Raw genomic sequence first — 17888 nt, forward strand, 5'->3', positions numbered from 1 at the left:
ATAAAACAATTCAGAAAAAAAAGGGTCTCAGACTTGATTTCCTATAATTTACCAGGCAGGCTTTGGTACTAAACTTGATATAAATATGAATTCATAAGAATGTATAAAGTGTTGCTTATCGCCTGTCTGTCTATGTCACCTTGAAGAGCAGCCTCATACTCAAGAATCCTTTTGTCTTCTCACCCAATCTTGAAATTCTTTCCTTCTTTTATTATCCAGAATCATTAAATCAATGAGTATTACTGAGTATAAAAATGAAAACAGTATATCACTCACATGCATAGAATTAATTTTGCCATTTACATGAATGAATAGACTAGAAAGAAAGAAAGAAAGAAAGAAAGAAAGAAAGAAAGAGAAAGAAAAAGAGAAAAAGGATGTTACCTTCAAAACATACTGTCTTCCATACCTTCAACATACATGAAAATAACCTTCATGTATATCCATGAAAATGAGTTCATGAGTGAATATATAGTGGACTTAGAAGTTTCTTGAAAGTTGTTTTTAATTCTGATATCTCAAGAGGTTTGTAAACAAATTATTGGGATTATTTTTCAACTTGTACAGAGAATTGAGTCAATTATTATTTGATCTTGTCCGTTTAAAAATGTAAAGAAATATGATATGATGTTACTGTCTTTAGTAAACATTGTTACTTATTAACAGGACCTTTTAAAGAAAAGTCAATCAAGAGAATACAATTGATAGAGACTTCTTAATTTAAATGACAATCATTTTGTACAAGTTGGTCAAACATTTTATTTTGTTGTTGTTGTTGTTGGGTTTTTTTGTTTGTTTGTTTTGAGAGAGGGTTTCTCTGTGTAGCCCTGGCTGTCCTGGAGCTCACTCTGTAGACCAGGCTGGCCTCAAACTCAGAAATCCACCTGCTTCCGCCTCTCAAGTGCTGGGATTAAAGGCGTGCGCCACCATTTCAAATAACTAATTGTATTATTAAATACTATTTACCACATTGTTCTTTCTTAGACTATTTAGCACTTTAATTGTGAGAGTACAGAATATATGCTATAATTGTTTTAAGAAATAAAAATAAATTTTGACACCATAATTAAGAGAAAACATCCAGTTTGGGGAATATTAATGCACACAAAGTACTTGGATATTTTTAATCAACATAATGAGAGTTTTAACTCTCTATCAAATTTAAGTTCACTCATCCACAAATACTACTACTTTTCAAATAAACAGAACAAAATTATAGTTTCTCTAAGAGAATGAAATAGGTAAAATTATATCAGTTCAAATGCAATCAAATATTGGTATCAACATGACCTGTGAGTAGTTGAGCACATCTAACATCAAAGAAATAAAACTATGACCATCTTGTCAACTATATCCTATTTTAACTTTGGTCTCTTAAGAATTACTCTCATACATTTAGTTTTCCACCTGAAATCTAAATTTCTGAACTCATTTATATAGTGTAAAGCATTCGTCTCTACCTAGAGCAGAAAAATAATAAGATTTTTTTTTTTTGCTCTATCTTTCATTACGTTTTTATTTGGAATTGTTTCTACAACATCCTTGACCTCATTTTTTAAATTAAAACTGGGTTATTTTGTAATAATGTGAAATTTGTTCATTTATAGGAACTGTATGTGGACTGAAAAAATAATCAAGATAAATCTTCATGTGCAACATACAAGCAGATTGCCCTAGATGGCGAATCTGTGCAGGGTCTGATAGCAATCAATGGTTTAGCTCCACTGCATCTCAAGATGTATTTGCACCCAGTTGTCCAGTGATAGTGTCCTCACCCTGGAAATAATTTAGTTGCAAATTGACTGGAAGATGGTGAAAATTGAAAGTTAAAATTAGAAATACTCATAATAAACAGCAGAAAAAAAGGTCAGATGATGCTGTGCTATGATGAGATTGGAATGGCTGGTAAATGAGGTTTTGAGTTTGTTGTGAGATGTATGTGACATGCCTACCCAATGTTGCTGTAATATCCAGCTTTGTAAAAGAGTAACCAGGCAAATTGATGTACTGGGAAGAATTTTCTGTTAGACTGAGAAATTAGAATTGTTCTTTTCCCCCACTTTGATATGTATGAAGTTCCTTCATATTATTCTGCTCAACTAGGTAAATTTTTAATAATCATTAAGCTAAATATTTGAATTAATCATATTAAGAAGTTGTCTTCTTGTAATTGTTGATGTATTGTTATATGCATAGCCACATGCTAAAACCACTGTGTCACCTACACAAATCACTAAGTAGCAGAAATGAATGAGATGTTCAACTTTAAAATGATTAGAAACTTTGAATACCATCATGATGTAAACATACTGGTTTAGTTTCTGAATTATAATTCCTCAGCTCTTGTCAGGATGTGAGAACCTTAGGATTTAAGAATTAGAGCAGAGTTAGATCACTGTGCATGAGGCAAAACGGTGATCCTCTAAGTTAGTAGTTGTGAATAGAAGTAGATTTGTTGTAATGTGTTGATACAGGCATGTGGAGACACTAGAGACAACAATGTTATTGATGAAACTTTCAAGGCCATCTAGGGTTATCTAAACAGAAGACAGGACTATGCTTTAAAATAGATGTGCAAAGTACACTCAGCTGACAGGAAAAAAAGAATGCTTTTTTGTGTTTTAAAAGGGCTTGTCTGTTTTTTTGCTTAGTTTAGTCTAGTAGATTTATTGTTGCAATTGTTTTATTTACTCTGATTGTAACATTGCATTAATAAATTGAGTAGTTGTCTTCTTTTTGGGAATTAGAAGTAATCGTCCCAGAGAAAGAGCTGAAAGTTGTGACAGGGGCCACACAGCCACTCCTGCTGGCCAAAGAAGACAACACAGGAACCAAAAGGTCAAAACCTACAGAGGATAATAAATTTTGTCCTGAACAGGTAAGTGGTTTTCTTTTCAATGCATCAATCAACTTGTTTGTTTCTATGTTCCTGATCATTTTAGAACCCACTAGCTTGTACACATAGACATTGTAACTGGCAATAGTATCATTAACTCTTGGAAATAGTATTCTTAACAACCTAAAATGGTCAAATTATAGCAGCTGATCATCGTCATGTTTCCTTGATCTTTTCCAGTTCTATCAGTGTCCTTATTGTAACTACAACAGTAGGGACCAAAGTCGGATCCAGATGCATGTCCTGTCACAGCACTCTGTACAGCCAGTCATCTGCTGTCCACTCTGCCAGGATGTTCTCAGCAACAAGATGCACCTGCAGCTGCATCTGACCCATTTGCACAGTGTGTCTCCAGACTGTGTGGAGAAGCTGCTTATGACAGTAAGAATGCCAAAGGCTGACTCAAAACTAATGGGACCTGGATTACATTATCAGTATATATCCATAGTGATGGCTTTATAGACATTTCATTTCTTCTGAGCAACTTGGAGTTCTTTTATTGACTGTGCTGTAGAAATCACAGTGGGGACCCATTTGTGGTCTTTCTTCTTTGGAGGAAAAAAATAAGATACAGAGTATGGGTTGATTAAAGAAACATTTTGTGGTTCTTTTTGTAACAGTGAAATGACTTTTGTGGGTACCTTTAGCTTAAAAGGGTCTTGGTTATCATTATAAAAATCTAGTTCTTCAAAACCCTTTAAGCCATAGCATTAAAAGAAGAATATAGGACAATAGTAATATTGAGGCAATAGAAGTCCCTGTTTGAGTTAGAAAAATATAAGTGGAATACATATATTTTTCAGTATGTGCATATACATTCCAATATATATGTATATATGTATGTATGTATATATATATATATATATATATATGTGTGTGTGTGTGTGTGTGTGTATTCCAGTATATTGCTCAGTGATTTCCAGAGCACAAATAACACAAGTCCCTTTTGTGTTCAAAGGTGCCTGTCCCTGATGTAATGATGCCAAACAGTATGCTACTACCAGCAGCTGCCCCTGAGAAATCAGAGCAGGACCCACCTACAGCCTTGACAGCAGAGGGTTCTGGGAAATATTCAGGTATGCTTGCCTGTGAGGATTGAGGATACCACATGGAGAGAATGTTCAGAGCTTGTCTTTGGGTAAAATTATCACTATCAAAGATATAGATAGATAGATAGATAGATAGATAGATAGATAGATAGATAGATAGATAGATATAGATAGATAGATTTTTCAATGAATACTTTATTTATATCATTGACAAACCCTCACTCCCCCTGCAACTCCTCCTATGTCCCTTCCACTTCTTTATTATTGTTGCATGTAAACACATACACACTGCTGTCCATTTAGTGCTGCTCATATGTACATGTATTTAGATCTGACTACTTGGGGTTATGAACACCTATGAGGGTGTTCATTTTTAAAGAAAGCAGAATCTCTCTCTCAGCAGCCATTAATTGTCTGTAGCTTGCCATCTAGGGCTGGGAGATTTCCCTTGTGAGACCTTCCCCCTTGTCAAAGATGGTTTTTAGTGGCAAAAGAAAAACAATAAACACTCCTGCCCAGAGTTTTATTTTCTAAGGTCTATGTGCCATGACTATTTGTACCTATCCTTAGACAATCCTAGTGACACATTCTTGGTCAAGTGTTCTAGTTCATGTACACCAAGTTTATGACCCCTGATAAAGTGTTTAATGCAGTACATTGTAGTTACTTTTGACATGTGTTCTTCTCTGTCCCTAAGTTCTTTCAGGTCAGGAGTAATTTCCTGTTCATTTTGTGGGTATCTGGTGTAGTGTTTGCCACATGGTAGTGACCAAATAACATTTCTATACAGACTCAATTAAACAGACATCACTATGGGCTTGAATTTACACTTGCTGTCATTCAAGTGGTCAGGGTTCTTACCAGAAGATATATCTGTGCTTTCTTCTAACAGGTGACAGCCCAGTGGATGACAAAAGCATGTCAGGGCTTGAGGACTCCAAGGTGGGTGTGGAAATAAAGAATGAGGAACAGAAGCCAGCAAAGGAGCCTGTGGAGGCATCAGAATGGAATAAAACCAGCAGTAAGGATGTGAACATCTCAGATGCTCTACAAGATCAACTGAATGAACAACAAAAAAGGCAGCCCTTGTCAGTCTCCGACCGCCATGTTTATAAGTACCGTTGTAACCACTGTAGCTTGGCTTTTAAAACTATGCAGAAGCTTCAGATACATTCCCAGTATCATGCAATCCGGGCGGCTACAATGTGTACCCTCTGCCAGCGGAGTTTCCGTACATTCCAGGCTTTAAAGAAACACTTGGAAGCAGGCCATCCTGAACTGAGTGAAGCTGAACTGCAGCAGCTCTATGCCTCCTTGCCAATGAATGGTGAGCTCTGGGCAGAGAGTGAGACAATGACCCAGGATGACCATGGCATAGATCAGGAAATGGAGAGAGAATATGAGGTGGACCATGAAGGGAAGGCAAGTCCTGTAGAGAGCGACAGCAGCTCTATCCCAGATGATCTGGGCTTGGAACCAAAGCGGACCTTACCTTTTAGAAAAGGACCCAACTTTACAATGGAAAAATTCCTCGATCCATCTCGTCCTTACAAGTGTACAGTGTGTAAAGAGTCATTTACCCAAAAGAACATTCTCTTGGTCCATTATAATTCAGTGTCTCACTTGCATAAGTTGAAAAAGGTTTTGCAAGAAGCCTCCAGTCCTGTCCCCCAGGAAGCCAATAGCAGCACAGATAATAAGCCCTACAAGTGCAGCACCTGCAGTGTTGCATACAGCCAAAGCTCGACCTTGGAGATCCACATGAGATCAGTGCTCCACCAGACAAAGGCCAGGGCTGCAAAGCTGGAACCAAGTAGACACCTACCCAGTGGTCATAGCATCACAGCTGCTGTGAATAGCCCTGGCCAAGGGATGTTAGAGTCCATGAGCTTAGCTTCAGTCAACAGCAAAGATACCCACTTAGATGCCAAAGAATTAAATAAAAAGCAAACTCCCGAATTAATCTCTGCACAACCCACCCATCACCCACCACCTAGGTCACCAGCACAAATCCAGATGCAACTTCAGCACGAGTTGCAGCAGCAGGCTGCATTCTTTCAGCCACAGTTTCTAAACCCAGCTTTTTTGCCTCATTTTCCAATGACCCCAGAGGCACTGCTCCAGTTTCAGCAACCCCAGTTTCTCTTTCCATTCTATATACCTGGGGCAGAGTTTAGCTTGGGGCCAGATCTGGGCTTGCCCACCTCCACCACATTTGGGGTGCCAGGTATGACTGGCATGGCTGGTTCCTTGCTTGAAGATCTGAAGCAACAGATTCAAACACAACATCATGTTGGCCAAACTCAGCTCCAATTTTTACAACAAGCACAACAGTACCAAGCTGTACAGCCCCAGCTGCAGCCTCAAAATCAACAGCCTCCCCTACCACAACAGCAGCAACCTCAACAGCAACCAAGCAAACTGTTGAAACAAGAGCAAGGTAGCCTGGCAAGTACAGACTGCCAACTCATGAAGGACATGCCATCTTACAAGGAGGCAGAAGAGGTGACTGAAAAGCAAGAAAAACCAAAGCAAGAATTTATAAATGATACCGAAGGACTCAAAGACAGCAAAGACATAAAGAAGCAAAAGTCTTTAGAACCTTGTATTCCTCCACCCCGAATAGCCTCAGGGGCCAGGGGAAATGCAGCCAAAGCATTACTGGAGAACTTTGGTTTTGAACTGGTTATTCAGTATAATGAGAACAGGCAGAAGGTCCAGAAAAAGGGTAAAAGTGGAGAAGGCGAAAACTCTGACAAGCTGGAGTGCGGAATCTGTGGTAAATTGTTCTCAAATGTTCTTATTTTAAAAAGTCACCAAGAACATGTGCATGGGCAATTTTTCCCATATGGAGCACTAGAAAAATTTGCTCGTCAATACAGGGAGGCCTATGACAAGCTTTATCCAATTTCTCCTTCTTCCCCAGAAACACCACCGCCTCCACCTCCACCTCCTCCCCTGCCACCTGCACCCCCACAGCCTTCTACTTTGGGGCCTGTGAAAATCCCAAACACAGTATCTGCTCCTCTGCAAGCTCCACCACCCACTCCTCCACCGCCTCCACCTCCTCCTCCTCCTCCTCCACCACCTCCACCCCCACCTCCTCCCCCATCTGCACCACAACAGGTCCAATTGCCTGTTTCCCTTGACCTCCCCCTCTTTCCTTCCATTATGATGCAGCCAGTGCAGCACCCTGCACTTCCCCCACAGCTGGCCCTGCAGCTGCCCCAGATGGACACCCTCTCAGCAGATCTCACTCAGCTTTGTCAACAGCAGCTGGGGATAGACCCTAACTTCTTGAGACATTCTCAATTCAAACGGCCACGGACCCGGATTACAGATGATCAGCTAAAAATTCTGAGAGCTTATTTTGACATCAATAATTCTCCAAGTGAAGAACAGATCCAAGAAATGGCTGAGAAATCTGGCCTCTCTCAAAAAGTCATCAAACACTGGTTTCGAAATACACTCTTTAAGGAACGACAGAGAAATAAAGATTCTCCATACAACTTCAGTAACCCTCCTATAACTGTTTTAGAAGATATTCGAATTGATCCGCAACCTACATCTTTAGAACATTACAAATCAGATGCCGCATTCAGCAAAAGATCATCCAGGACAAGGTTTACTGACTACCAGCTTAGGGTTCTTCAAGACTTTTTCGACACAAATGCTTATCCAAAAGACGATGAAATAGAACAGCTGTCGACTGTTCTCAACCTCCCCACCCGGGTTATTGTTGTATGGTTCCAGAATGCTCGGCAGAAAGCAAGGAAGAGCTATGAGAACCAAGCAGAAGCTAAAGATAATGAAAAAAGAGAACTCACCAATGAACGCTACATTAGAACAAGCAACATGCAATACCAATGCAAAAAGTGCAATGTGGTTTTCCCCAGGATCTTTGACTTGATCACACATCAGAAAAAGCAGTGTTATAAAGATGAAGATGATGATGCCCAAGATGAAAGCCAAACGGAAGACTCCATGGATGCCACTGATCAAGTGTTGTACAAGCATTGCATGGTGTCTGGACAAACAGATACAGCCAAAAGCACTGCAACCCTAGTAGCCAGTTCAGGCTCTGGGACTAGCACGCCCCTGATTCCTTCTCCTAAACCAGAACCTGAGAAGAATTCTCCAAAAACTGAATATCCTGGAGAAAAGACAAAGCAGAGTGACCCCTCTCTTCCTCAAGGCACCAAGTCAGCTCCCTCATCAGTACTGACTTCTTCAGAGCCACAGCAGGCGTCCATACCCCAGCCTCCAACACAGCCGCCCAAGCAACCCCAACTGATTGGAAGACCTCCCTCAGCGTCACAAACTCCAATCCCTTCCAGCCCACTGCAAATTTCCATGACTTCTCTTCAGAACAGTCTACCTCCACAGTTACTCCAGTACCCATGTGATCAGTGTACCATAGCCTTCCCAACCCTGGAACTTTGGAAGGAACACCAACACATGCACTTCCTCGCTGCTCAAAACCAATTCCTCCACTCTCCATTCTTGGAAAGACCCATGGACATGCCCTACATGATATTTGACCCCAACAATCCACTGATGACTGGACAGCTCCTGGGGAGCTCTCTCACTCAAATGCCACCACAGACCAGTACTGCCCACACTACCGCCCCTGCGAGTGTCGCTGCTTCCCTTAAAAGGAAATTGGAGGATAAAGAAGATAATAATTGCAGTGAGAAGGAGGGCGGGAATAGCGGTGAAGATCAACACCGTGATAAACGCTTGAGAACCACCATCACGCCTGAGCAACTCGAAATACTCTATGAAAAGTACTTGCTGGATTCTAATCCTACCCGAAAAATGCTTGATCACATTGCACGGGAAGTGGGGCTGAAGAAAAGAGTGGTCCAAGTCTGGTTCCAGAACACTCGGGCTCGAGAAAGGAAAGGGCAGTTCCGTGCAGTGGGTCCTGCCCAGTCTCATAAACGGTGTCCATTCTGCAGAGCTCTATTTAAAGCAAAATCAGCCTTAGAAAGCCACATTCGCTCTCGCCACTGGAATGAGGGGAAGCAGGCAGGTTATAGCTTGCCACCAAGCCCTTTAATATCCACAGAGGATGGGGGAGAGAGTCCACAGAAATACATTTATTTTGATTACCCATCTTTGCCATTGACTAAAATTGATCTATCTACTGAGAATGAATTGGCCTCCACAGTCTCTACGCCTGTTAGTAAAACAGCAGAACTGTCACCCAAAAATCTTTTAAGTCCTTCTTCTTTCAAAGCAGAATGTCCAGAGGATGTAGAGAATCTAAATGCCCCTTCGGCTGATGCTGGGTATGATCAGAGTAAAACTGACTTTGATGAGACCTCATCTATTAATACGGCCATCAGTGATGCAACCACAGGAGATGAGGGAGCAGCAGATATGGAAAACACGGGAGGTTCTGGGGAGGTGAAACCAGCTTTGTCCCCTAAAGAAACCAAAACTCTTGACTCTTTGCAAAAACCAGCAACCACACCCACCACAGAGGTCTGTGATGACAAATTTCTCTTTTCTCTCACAAGTCCATCAATCCACTTCAATGACAAAGATGGTGACCATGACCAAAGCTTTTACATCACGGATGACCCTGACGACAATGCTGACCGCAGTGAAACATCTAGCATAGCTGATCCCAGTTCACCAAATCCATTTGGGTCTAGCAACCCCTTTAAGTCCAAAAGCAATGATCGGCCTGGTCACAAGCGCTTCAGAACCCAGATGAGCAATCTTCAACTAAAGGTCCTCAAGGCTTGCTTCAGTGACTATCGGACTCCAACCATGCAAGAATGTGAAATGCTGGGCAATGAGATTGGTCTGCCCAAACGAGTGGTGCAGGTGTGGTTTCAGAATGCTAGGGCAAAGGAAAAGAAGTTTAAAATTAATATAGGAAAGCCGTTCATGATCAATCAAAGTGGAACAGATGGTACTAAGCCAGAGTGTACCCTCTGTGGGGTGAAGTACTCTGCCCGCTTGTCCATCCGAGATCATATTTTTTCCAAACAGCATATTTCCAAAGTGAGGGAGACTGTGGGCAGTCAGCTTGACCGGGAGAAAGATTACCTTGCTCCTACCACCGTTCGACAGCTAATGGCCCAACAAGAACTGGACCGTATAAAGAAAGCTTCTGATGTGCTGGGCCTAACAGTACAGCAGCAAGGCATCACCGATAACTGCTCGCTGCATGGTATCAGCTTGCAAGCAGCCTACCCTGGGCTCCCTGGCCTTCCTCCAGTCATTCTTCCTGGAATGAATGGCCCTTCCTCCTTGCCAGGATTTCCACAAAATTCAAACAGTAAGTCGCTAAAAGGAGAGTCAGTCTAGCTAATCAGGTGGTAATAGGCAGCCAGTCACATGAGACCAAGATCAATGAGGACTTACATGTCCTCATTTCAGTAATTAAAATTGAAAAGTTATTCAAAGTTATATAATGTATAACATACATATATGCATGCATACATACATCTGTGTATATATACATGGATATTCATATGTGTATATATAGTATGCATATAATAGTATGTATTATTGGGAATAGTTGATTCTCAGAAAAGGGTCATTTTTAGCATTACCTAGTTACCTCTTAGATATATTTTCTTATTTTAATACAAATGTGACATTTGCTTTGCATATTAAGAAGCTGAGACATTAAAACATGAACTCACTGATATTTTAATTTATTTTATTTGCAAGAGTCATGATTTTTTTGTTTGTTTTGTTTTTGTTGGCACCTTTTGGTTCTTGTTTTTGTCTTTGTCTATTAATTATTCTCTTGCCCCTGAGATTCAAACTTCAGGGTTCTTGTGTCACAGAAATCTACTCATCTTGCACCTCCCAAGTAATGGAGTCTATATTGAAATTTCAGTGACGAAAACATGACTTATGCAATCATTTTCAGGTCAGCATATTATGAAACTGGAGGCTTGTAGCTGCTATTTCTGTTGTTATTTCAGTGAACTTATAACTCAAGAAATCCATATTGCTCAATACCTTCTCTCCTCCCTTCCCTCCGCTAAGCTTTATAATCAAGACATAACCAAATGATAGAACTATTTGAGGTAGCCTCAAATATTGAATCCAGTTCTGTGTTTATAATAAATGGAATTCTTGCAGATTTTTTAAGTATAGTATGTGTAGCAGCCACATAACTAATATGTAATACCAGTTATACATATTCACCTAAAATATAAAGGCATATCTCCCTTATAATTTGATTTGCATTTAAGTTTGTCATTTTTTTTCCAAAAGATTGTTCTTATTTACATTCTTTATATATAGCACTTGCCAATTATATGTATTTGTGAAGTTCAGAAAGAATGTCAGGAATGCTTATTCTCAGTATTACAAATTAGACTTTTATTTAAATTTCAGTCTTTCAGTATCACCCCTCTCTAACAAAAGGGTAAGTCATCATTGTGATCGTAAGTTGTCTTTCTTCTAACTTAGCTCTGAAGCCTTGGGCACAGTAACATCTGATGTCTGTTGCACCATGCTGCCCAGTTAGTTCCCTGTCCTCCATCATCCTGTCGGCTTTAGGTAGAAGAAGTATGGAACCAGAGAAGCAACTTCAATGTCTTCCATTGGCTTCCCACCAACTCTTCTATTCCCAAAGTTATTTCCTGCCTAATTATGTGGATACTCTTGGGACCAAAAATGTTAGAGCTATAACACATTTTGGTGTCATTGTCATCCTGTTTTATGTGCCATGGTGACTTTAATATATGTGTGTGTGTGTGTGTGTCTGATATAGAAATCCATGATTGATCAGTTACAGAAAATAGAGTCTTTAAAAACCAACTAATATTGTCAAAGCAATTGAAAGATCTTTATTTCACATGTCAATTTTGACTCATGGTGACCCTTTGTATGTGGTAGTCACAGCATTGGTTTTTCTCTGCACTGGGTCAGAGGCCTTTGCTGGGACAAAGGACCATTCTGCCATATGTCTAATACTAGAGCCCAGAGTGCCCATATGATCAGAGGAAAAAAGGAAAGAGATATTTATGAAATGAAGCTATTTTTTTCATGCAATTCTACCATAATAAAATGTATATCTTTATCTGAAATATATACCCTATTTATAACTATCAGAATTGCTGGGAAGATATTGGAAGCAGGTCCTCTATAGCTAAAAATGCAGTTAAGCTCTCCAGGTACCCAGGAACTCAGCGCTTCATCTTTTTCCTTATTAAATTGTGTTTAAAAAAAAACAAAGCAAGCAGGGAGTGCTGTAAAGAGCAAAGTTCTACAAATGTTGCTGGCTACTAGAATCTACAATTTCCATTGAATAAGTTGTTTGTTTTTTAGGGATTTTAGACATTAGCACCAGAGAAAAATCAACAGGGCACCCATCTGATAGCCTGAGTTCCAGCACTTCCAGTCTACATCTTTTGTAGGTAATTTACCTTGTTGTGAATCAGAGCATTTTAAACAGCTCATGTAGTGTAGCTGGCAACTCATTCTCCTCATTATCTTCCCAGAGTATTATTTTTAATGAACTATGTACATATGTTTCATAGTAAAATGGGGACACCCCAGCAAATAATAACAAACAAAAATTGTTTCCAAGTAAAATGTGTCTGTATTTCTTTTTTCTGTAATTATTTTTATTAGCACATTCATCACATGTAGTGTTGGATTTCATAAAAAGCAATTTAATCAAGCATATCATGTATATTAAACATATTCATCCATCCAACAAAACCTCCTTCCATGCCTTCTTCCTTCTATTTGTCTCATACCTTTTCCTATTCTCCCATTTGCTCTCATATTATACATATGTCTATATGTACATATCTCTGTGTATGTACACACACACACATGCATACACACACACACACATATATATACACACACACAGAAGTATGTATACATGATCATGTGGCTTTACATAAAATCTAGTATGTTCTAATGAAAAAAAATAGCTGAGTTTGGCTTATTTTGCTATTTAATGAATTAATGACCTCTGTTGCTTTTATTTCCCAGGAAAAGCCTTAAATTTCATTCTTCTTTATGGCAAAAACAAACAAAAAAAAACCAAAAACAAAAAAAAAAACAACCAAAACAACAAATAAACAAAAAAAAAAACCAAAACAAAACAAAAAAAACCCATGTGCATATATCCTACAGTTTCTCTATTTGTACATCTTTCAAATCAAAGGTACCCTGAACTCCATCTTCCCTCAACCAGAATGGCAATCATAAACAATATCCCCATCATCGCTGGTAAAAATCACTAGAGAGGAGCATCTTTATACAAACACACACTGCTAGCAGGAATCTAAATGAGTGCATAAAAGATAGAAATCAATCTGGAAGACTATCAAAACACTAAACATAGACTTACTCTGTGACCTATGTATACCACTTCTAGATTTCTACCAACCAGACATCGTAGCCTCGTTACTGAATCAACTTATATGCCCATCAATAGATGAGTAGTTATGTCTCTATTTCTTATAAGTGATGGGCTCGTGTTATACTTTGTTAACTATATTGCTGTACCATGAAATTATGACATTTTGTCTTAGACCCAGGCTATCAAGTTTTAGTTATGGAAAACGAAAGTCATTTTACATCCCTTTAAAGATGGGTTTGAAGCTTTTGAGCTGAAAGAAATGCTAAAACACACTCTAGGAAATATGAGCCATTTGATAAATGCATGCCTTTGTCAATGGCTGTATCCCAAATTTGGTTACTTGCAAATATGTGCTGAGTTCTGTTCACCAATCTCTAAGGTTTCAATTTAGACACTAATTTTCCTTTACTTTTTGTGGAAGGATGTTGCCAACTTCCAATAATTATTGAATTTCCTTTACTTCCAAGATATCTTCTAATTATTTGTAGACTAAAACTTAGTAGAACGTAGAAGGGCTTGCAAGGGCAGCACTGACTGAGTACTCCCAGTCCTAGTTCAGTATATGCGTTGTTCAGTTTTAAAGTAAATTGTTGTTAGTGTTAGGGTTTTTTTTCACATTTTTGTAGTGTTTTCCTATTGTGATGGTTTGCAAAGTGAGGGAAGAACAGTAAAATGTTATATAAGTATTTATATAATATCCTGAAAAATATTAGGAACTCAAAACTTGCATTTGATGCTTAGGCAATAGATTTCACATTTCCCCAAAAGAATTCTAGAAAAATTACTTGACTTTCTGATTTTAACTTATTTATCATTTTAAAGCAGTGTCTGATTTTAAATATTCCATTAGTGTATGGAAATACAAACTAGTCTAGTTTTCTTAATAGAATTTCTTTCTTTAAATATAACCCAGGTCCCCAGGCATTATGGGCAAGCCCTCTAGTACTGAGCCACACTTTCAGGCCCTCACATGGGGATACAGAACCTTCCTTTGTTTTAATTTACAAGCACATTTGGTGTGAGTCTACGTAAGAATAAGACCATAATAATTTTGGCATGACTACCTTTTGTCCTTTTGTCCCATGTACTTAACTTAACTACACTTAGTTTCACCTCAATAATAAGCTTATTCTCTGAATAGAAAGACTGCATTTAAGTTTTCATTCTGAGACATGTGCATGTGTATGTATATGTGTATGTATATGTACATATGATAGATATAGATTTGATTTTTTGAGACAGAGTTTCTTTTGGTAATCCTAGCTGTCCTGTAACTAACTATATAGATAAAGATGGTATTGAACTCACAGAGATTCTCCTGCCTCTGCCTCCAAAGTACTGGGATCACAGGAGTATACCAGCACTGCCCAGGCAAGCAGTCATTTTCTTTTGGAAGAATTATTATTAGGAAACAATAGATAATTATTTCAGATAAAGCCAAAGAATTATGGAATAAGATTATTCAACAGTTTCCTTTTAACATCTCAAATGAAATTTCTAAAACCTATAATAGGAGACAAAAAGTGGAGAAGAATCTATTGTAAGACTAGATGAAAGACATGGAATTCTATCTCTAGTTGGCTTTAGTTCTGAGCTGCCATAATTTATTCTGTCCACAATTATTATTTTTTTCTTCTATTTTTGTTGTTTTTGGTATTTGGCATCTAAACTTTGGACTATCGAGTTTTACAGATATATTATCTACTAGGAAATTTGCCATTTTAAGAATTGTGTCTGCTTTATCCAAAAGTTTAACTGAGTCAACTTATTTATCAAGATATGAAATTCCTAGAAACACATTGCTATCTTTGACTATTTCCAGTAAAATTTCTCCTCTAGTTTTATAAGACACCCTTTTACTTCATCTAGATTTGACCACTGGGATCCCATCTAATGAGAAAGCAGGAGTTGACAGTTATTGATATGTCTATGGTCATAACTACTCATGTCTCTTAGGTCCCTTATACTGCTGTTGTATTCTCATGAGAGAGAAGAGGTTGACCAAACTGTTTCCTCAGATTTAAGATGGGAGATGTTTAAGTGGAAGGTGGTGCTGTTGCTAAAGCTAAGGATGCACCCTTGTATTAGAATGATCGAGGGAGTAAGCTAGCTTCTCTATGACCACTGTAACTACACAAAGTCAGCTCTTCTGCCTGGTACAGCTTTTGACTATCATTTTTAAGGCCTTGAATTTAATTGCTAACACCATCAGCAAATATAATTTAGTATAGAATAGAATCCTTTCAGTGACAGTAATTTCATTGCTTTTTCTTATAAATAAAGTTAAGAACATAAGGGTTCCAGATGTAGTAAGTAAGAGAAGACTTTACCTCCAACAGCAATTTAGTAACTGTCCTTAGCACTGCATAGCAAATTGCATTAAGGAGTCATGAATGCAGAGTCTCCTCATTCATTCCCATATGAGCCTATAAAGCTTAATCCACTTTCACTGTGAAATCAGCTTGAATGAGTGAGCCAGGTCTTCAGAAGAGTGTGGGTACTCGATATCACCTGAGATTGGTTATTTTCCAAGGAATTGTGAGATATGTAAATAAAAGAATTGATTCAGTGTGATGAGAATATAAGCCATGAGTGGTAGCTATAAAATCTAGTCTCTTCTCTGGCTCTTCTTACTATTCACAGCTTAGTGATGTGACATGATCGATAACCTTATTTATAAAAGTTCATTGTTCAGCATGTATTCTCCCTAGCCATCAAGGTTATTAGGAGACTGATTTCTAACATGGCAGAATCTTCTCAGAGATCTCATAAATAGGACTATAGAAACTGTTCACAGTCAGATCTGAGTAGAGATAAGCATGGACAATAAAATAGAAAGCTTCTAGTAGTAAGTGGGACTCAATAAAATGGGATGATTCTGATAATGATCAAGATGAGATCAATCACCATAGGATATATACACACACAAATACGAAAATCACAGGCTCCCTATTATATGCCATAGTACTTATATTCAACTATGTAATCCCAATCAATATACTCTATATTATCCCTGTATTACATGTAGTCACTAATAGAATATAAATACTATGCAAATAGTTTTGACATTGTGTTGTTTAGGGGGAAAAGACAGGACAAAGAAATTGACATAAGCTCATTATAGATGCTATTTAAGATACTTTTATTTATGGTTCGATGAATTCATGGTATTAGAGCCAGTGTCTGTGACTGAATGTGAATCCTATGAAGAACAAAGAAACTGGTTTATTTTTCACGGGAGAAGAGAAAGAGAGAAGTTTGTATATATTTACTTCTCTGGTTTCTTAACATCTACATGTTGCATTTGGCCAAGAGGTAAGACTAGGTCCCCAATTACAAGGTGATTGTATATCCTAGGAACACTGCCTATACAGCTACACATTGTTAACTCCATTTTATTCACCCTGGATTGATTCTATCAAATCCTGGTGGCTCCATCACACTCCTTGTCCTATCCATTTGGTGAACTCCTTTAGTTCTAGAACAAAAGACATATGTCTCCCTTTAAGATTCTCATTATTCTTTCTATAGCCAACATTATTTGCAGAAACATTTTCTGGAAAAGCACAGGCTTTTCCAGTCCCCTTTCCATCTTGAACTCTCCTTGGGCTTCTCAGAAAACTATCTGATAAAAATGGCTTTGTCCTAGGTTGTTGGCAGCTATGATATTCTACCATTGATTTGAGTTACTGTGAAATTCTCTGTACTTTCATACATGCCATCCCTCATGCCTAAACACTGACTGCTGAGCATCCATTTGCCTTCTGAAATCAGTGACAAGCAGTTTTCCACATTTTGAATAAGCAAGGTTCTTTGTAGATGGTAAAGCTGTGTGTTAATGCATGAAATTTTGTTTTTGTTTTTGTTCTTTTGAGGATTCCATTAGTCCAGTTGTTTGGCTAGTAAGAAAGAGTTTAACCTTTAAACCTTTAAAAACAAATGGCGGCTTACTGTGCCCATGTCTGGGTGCATTCAGCTGTGTCTTCACTGTTGTTTGGCCTTGTTGGATGCGTGATGGTCACTTACTGATGCTATTTACTTAAGTAACCACTTCCCGGTCCATGTGAGTGTATTCTTTTAAGAAAATGTAGACAGAGGGCTTTCATGTTCTGTGAAAGCTTTAGTGAACTGACAACTGTAGAGGTTTTCAAATGAAGGATGGGGGTCTCCCATCCCATAGGCATAACAAAAAAAATTTGGTTAAAATGAGTTGCAGAATAGACATCTTGTAATATGCCTCCTTCGGTAGCAGCCATTGTTGTTTATCATGTTGTCCTTCTGTTAGATGCTATATTCTGCATGTTGCATTCTCTACTCTGAATAAAATGCTAGTGAAGTTTGCAGTCCACCCTCTATGGAGTTCTGGTAGGAGTCACAATTAATATAAAGAATACTGTAATCACAGGTGAGCACTAAACTAGCTGGTGACCATGGACTTTCATAGTTGTGCAATGAATCATTTTGAATGTTCAAGTTCTGTTTAGGTGTTAAGCATGCAGACTCATGGTGTTGCTCATGAACTGACTGACCCTGGGTATCTTTCTGTTGTTTTCAGCATTAACATCTCCGGGTACAGGTATGCTTG

The 17888-nt window shown here is 38.5% G+C and overlaps 1 protein-coding gene across 5 annotated transcripts in view; it reads left to right on the plus strand.

Moving 5' to 3' along the window:
* Window positions 1-17888, plus strand: part of Zfhx4 (zinc finger homeodomain 4) — a 197644-nt gene that overhangs the window by 175606 nt on the left and 4150 nt on the right. For all 5 annotated transcript variants that reach the window (XM_006530105.4, NM_030708.2, XM_006530106.3 and 2 more), the window contains exons 7-11: window positions 2748-2878; window positions 3077-3277; window positions 3855-3972; window positions 4838-10240; window positions 17859-17888. The exon at window positions 17859-17888 is cut by the window's right edge. In XM_006530105.4, coding sequence (XP_006530168.1) covers window positions 2748-2878; window positions 3077-3277; window positions 3855-3972; window positions 4838-10240; window positions 17859-17888 — 5883 coding nt within the window. The remainder of the gene's footprint in view (window positions 1-2747; window positions 2879-3076; window positions 3278-3854; window positions 3973-4837; window positions 10241-17858) is intronic.

The sequence above is a fragment of the Mus musculus genome, chromosome 3 (genome assembly GCF_000001635.26).
Source record: "Mus musculus strain C57BL/6J chromosome 3, GRCm38.p6 C57BL/6J".
NCBI classification, from domain to species: Eukaryota; Metazoa; Chordata; class Mammalia; order Rodentia; family Muridae; genus Mus; species Mus musculus.